Consider the following 4,442-nt stretch of genomic DNA (forward strand, 5'->3'; position numbering starts at 1 on the left):
AATCCACCAGCAGAAGAAACTGAACAATAATTAGTTTATAATCTAAACTAAAATATTTTATTATTGAAAAAGATCAAAATATTTCTAGTTTTTATATTTCATTTTGATTATGATTTTTTTCTTCTTATTTCTTGTGGTGCTGGAGATAATGGGTAAGGCGGCAAGCTGGCAGAAACGTTAGCACGCTGGGTGAAATGCATAGCCGTATTTCGTCTGCCGTTACGTTCTGAGTTCAAATTCCACCGAGGTCGACTTTGCCTTTCATCCTTTCGAGGTCGATAAATAAAGTACCAGTTTCGCACTGGGGTTGATGTAATCGACTTAATCCATTTGTCTGTCTTTGTTTGTCCTCTCTGTGTTTAGCCCCTTGTGGGTAATAAAGAAATAGGTATTTCGTCTGCCGTTACGTTCTGAGTTCAAATTCCACCGAGGTCGACTTTGCCTTTCATCCTTTTAAGGTCGATAAATAAAGTACCAGTTTCGCACTGGGGCTGATGTAATCAACTTAATCCCTTTGTCTGCCTTTGTTTGTCCTCTCTGTGTTTAGCCCCTTGTGGGTAATAAAGAAATAGGTATTTCGTCTGCCGTTACGTTCTGAGTTCAAATTCCACCGAGGTTGACTTTGCCTTTCATCCTTTCGAGGTTGATAAATAAAGTACCAGTTTTGCACTGGGGTTGATGTAATCGACTTAATCCCTTTGTCTGTCTTTGTTTGTCCCCTCTATGTTTAGCCCCTTGTGGGTAGTAAGAAATATATATTATATTTTGCAGCATACAATCTAAATTTTTCAAGCCAAAATTTACAGCCAAAAATGAGGTACGAGGGACGTTCAATAAGTAATCCCCCTGACCCACTTGCAGTTGGAAGGGCATCCAGCTGTAGAAACTCTGCCAGATCAGATTGGAGTCTGGTGCAGCCTCTGCCTCACCAGTCCTCAGTCAAACCGACCAACCCATGCCAGCATGGAGGGCGGACGTTAAACGATGATGATGATGATGTGTATATATATATATATATATATATATATATATATATATATGGAGTGCTGTATGGAAAGGAGCTTGCTTCCCAACCTAATGATTCCAGGTTCATTCCCACTGCATGGCACCTTGGGCAAGTGTCTTCTTCTATAGCCTCAGGTCAATCAAAACCTTGTGAGTGGATTTGGTAGGCAGAAACTGAAAGAAGTCTGTCATATGTATGTGTGTGTGTGTGTGTGTGTGTGTGTGTGTGTGTGTGCATGTGTGTGTGTCGGTGTATTTGTGTGTCTGTGTTTGTCTCTCCACCATCGCTTAACAACCAATGTTGGTGTGTCTACACCCTCGTAAATTAGCAGTTCAGCAAAAGAGACCGATAGAATGAGTGCTGGACTTGACTTACAAAGAATAAGTCCCGGGGTCGATTTGTTTCACTAAAGGTGATGCTCCAGCATGGCCACAGTCAAATGACTGAAACAAATAAAACAACAAAAGAAAGAACATATACAAATACACACACACTTGTGCAAATACATACACACACACACACACATAGACACACACACACACACACTCATGGAAACTAGTATTTTTGGTACTCATTTTCAATTAAGTGGAAAATCTGGAAACCAAAAGAAGCAGCACAAATGCTAGGACACAAGAAGCTCCTAAGCAGATCGAGTGCAGATATGAACAGCATATGGGAACCGGTATTAAGGAAGGATAGGAGAATATTAGAGTTATAAGCCCTAAAATTTACTCCATAGTTGCTCATGGGCATATGGCATAGTGGTTAAGAGTGCAGGCTACTAACCCCGAGATTCCGGGTTTGATTCCAGGCAGTGACTGGATAATGATGATGATGATGATGGTGATGGTGATGATGATGATGATGATGGTGATGATGGTGATAGTGATGATGGTGATGATGATGATGGTGATGGTGATGATGATGGTGGTGATGATGATGATGATGGTGGTGATGATGATGGTGATGGTGATGTGGATGATGATGATGATGATAGTGGTAGTGGCAGTGGCGGCGGTGATGGTGATAATGATGATGATGATGATGATGATGATGATGATGATGATGATGATGATGATGGTGATGATGATGATGATGGTAATAGTGGTGGTGGCGGCGGCGGTGATGGTGATGATGATGATGATGATGATTTCGTTGTCGTCATAAATTTCATGACTAGCTGTTCAAGAAAAATGCTCTCTAAAGAACTAAACTGGAACTTTCGCTTCTAAAGAATTTAACGCTGACTGCAACCGAAATGAATTAAGATTAAATACGGAAGAATTTTGCTTACCATCGGATATAAGAGTCGCAGAGAATATGGCATTTGATGATAAACCATTCCACCAGTAATTTAATGTTGTTGTTATGGCATGACCAATGAGATGGTAGGTAGGGTGCCGTAAATTCATTTCATTGACGTGTTTTCTTGAACTGACTTCATTTACATACTCCTTCTTGAGCCAGCTTTGTTGATGAAAAATATCATTTAATGGCTGAGAGAATGTAGCTGGACCAACAACTGCACAATCAAACTCTCTAACTAAAGTCTTGTCCAATTCTATCAAATAATCATTGCTGATACTTCCCAATATAACAACGTTATCAATGGAGCAGCTGCTTGCTGGCAGTTTTTCAGCTAAAACAGATTTGGCCTGGTTTTCAATTACTTTTGAAACACCAATAATATTTCTGGATGAAATGTGAGAAACAATCTCATTTAATATGCTCATATTTAAACACATGTAATTATTTCCTGCAACTAATAGCAACGTGTCACTTTTGGCAACTTTCAACAGAGTTGTCCCATAAAACCCAAAAAGAACAGCGTTTCTTTCCGTCCACCGATGTACTTTTTCCTCTTCTTTCCTTTCTACCTCATCCAAAAAGATAATAATTCTACTTCCTTTAAAAGCTTTTTCACAGTCAGATGTAACAAAGACATTCAAATACAGAAGTCCATAAGCCATGTTTTGTATATTTTCAGCGATGTATTGCAATTCAGCTGTCTGTGCTGGATCGCAGTCCAGAAGACACAATGAAATTTTCTCTTCACCAAATATTTTCCCTGAGAGTAAACTGTCGACCAAACTGAAACAAACTGGGCTACTAGCATTTGTTATGCACACTTTAATGAATTTTTCGTTTCTTATCCTTTCTCTTTCTTCTTCATCAAGTTCGATTTTAGTGGTTTGATTTTCATAAGCAATGACTTTCATACTTTTGCCGTCCAAATCAATAGTAACGCCATAGTAGCCGTATGCATATTCTTCAAATTCATTCGATCCACCAATTAAAACACCTTTTCCACCTCGATCAACCAATTCTCTCCAAATTATTGGTGATTGTTCATGCTTCCAACCATTTGCCTCACATATTTCACAAAGCCATTCCTGAATCACACAAAGTTAAGCAAAAATTAAAACTAACATAAAATTGAATTGAAACATTGATAAAGCATAGGTATTAACTATTATATCATAGCCATTAACTATTGCAGAAATTCAATTTCCTCTAGGAAAAATGTTTGTGTACACACAATTATAATCTTTTGAGCAATACGTATAAAATATGCATGCACACGAGCAAGTGCACAGCTTAAAGGAAACAGTGCACCTAAGATTGCACTGAGCTGCACACCATCATCGAGTGTAGAGACGCAGCAACTGTCATATATATATCTTTTCCCTTTTGAATCTTTTACTTGTTTCAGTCATCAGACTGCGGCCATGCTGGGGCAGCGCTTTGAAGAATTTTAGTTGAATGAATCGATCCTAGTCTTTATTATTTTCATTTTAAGCCAGGTACTTATTTCATTGGTCTCCTTTTGCTGAACTGCTAAGATATGGGGACATAGACACCAACACTGGCTGTCAGGTGATGGTGGGGGCAAACATAGACTCAAAGACATGCACACATGCACACACACACACACACACATATACTCATACAGAGGCAAGGACTGAGACCATTTGGCATTATGCTGTGCTTTGGGTGTTGGGCTTTTGTCATTATGCCAAGCTTGAGAAGAAGACCCACCAAGCCAAGTAAAACCACAGGCGTGGTAGATACTGGTGTCACACAAACTGCACCAGTGTCAGTAGAACGTATAAAGCACCCATTACACTCTTAGAGTGGTTGGCATTAGGAAGGGCATCCAGCCATAGAAACCATGCCAAAACAGACTGGAGTCTGGTGTAGCCTTCCATCTTACTAGCTCTGGTTGAACCGTCCAGCCCATTCCAGCATGGATAATGGATGTTAAATGATGATGGTGATGATGATGATGATGATATGCTAAGACTCCCTTCGGTCATGACTGACCATGGGATTGCACCTAGAAAGTTACCCTCTGAGGCACAAGTCTGCGCAAGGTTGTTTATGGAAAACCAGCAGTCGCTCATGCATACCGGCCTCCCCTCTGCATGCCACCAGT

At 40.0% G+C, this 4,442-nt stretch overlaps 1 protein-coding gene across 1 annotated transcript; it reads right to left on the reverse strand.

The window, feature by feature from the left end:
* Nucleotides 1-2,199: 2,199 nt before the first annotated feature.
* Nucleotides 2,200-3,394, reverse strand: LOC115221033 (putative malate dehydrogenase 1B). Its single transcript, XM_029791246.2, has one exon. The coding sequence runs from the start codon at nucleotides 3,223-3,225 to the stop codon at nucleotides 2,215-2,217; it is 1,011 nt and encodes a 336-aa protein (XP_029647106.1). The 5' UTR covers nucleotides 3,226-3,394; the 3' UTR covers nucleotides 2,200-2,214.
* Nucleotides 3,395-4,442: the final 1,048 nt, after the last annotated feature.

This window comes from Octopus sinensis, linkage group LG17, assembly GCF_006345805.1.
Source record: "Octopus sinensis linkage group LG17, ASM634580v1, whole genome shotgun sequence".
NCBI classification, from domain to species: domain Eukaryota; kingdom Metazoa; phylum Mollusca; class Cephalopoda; order Octopoda; family Octopodidae; genus Octopus; species Octopus sinensis.

What these genes read in the sequence shown, in the direction of transcription:
- LOC115221033 (XM_029791246.2), bottom strand. Translation starts at nt 3,225, where the DNA reads ATGAAAGTCATTGCTTATGAAAATCAAACCACTAAAATCGAACTTGAT.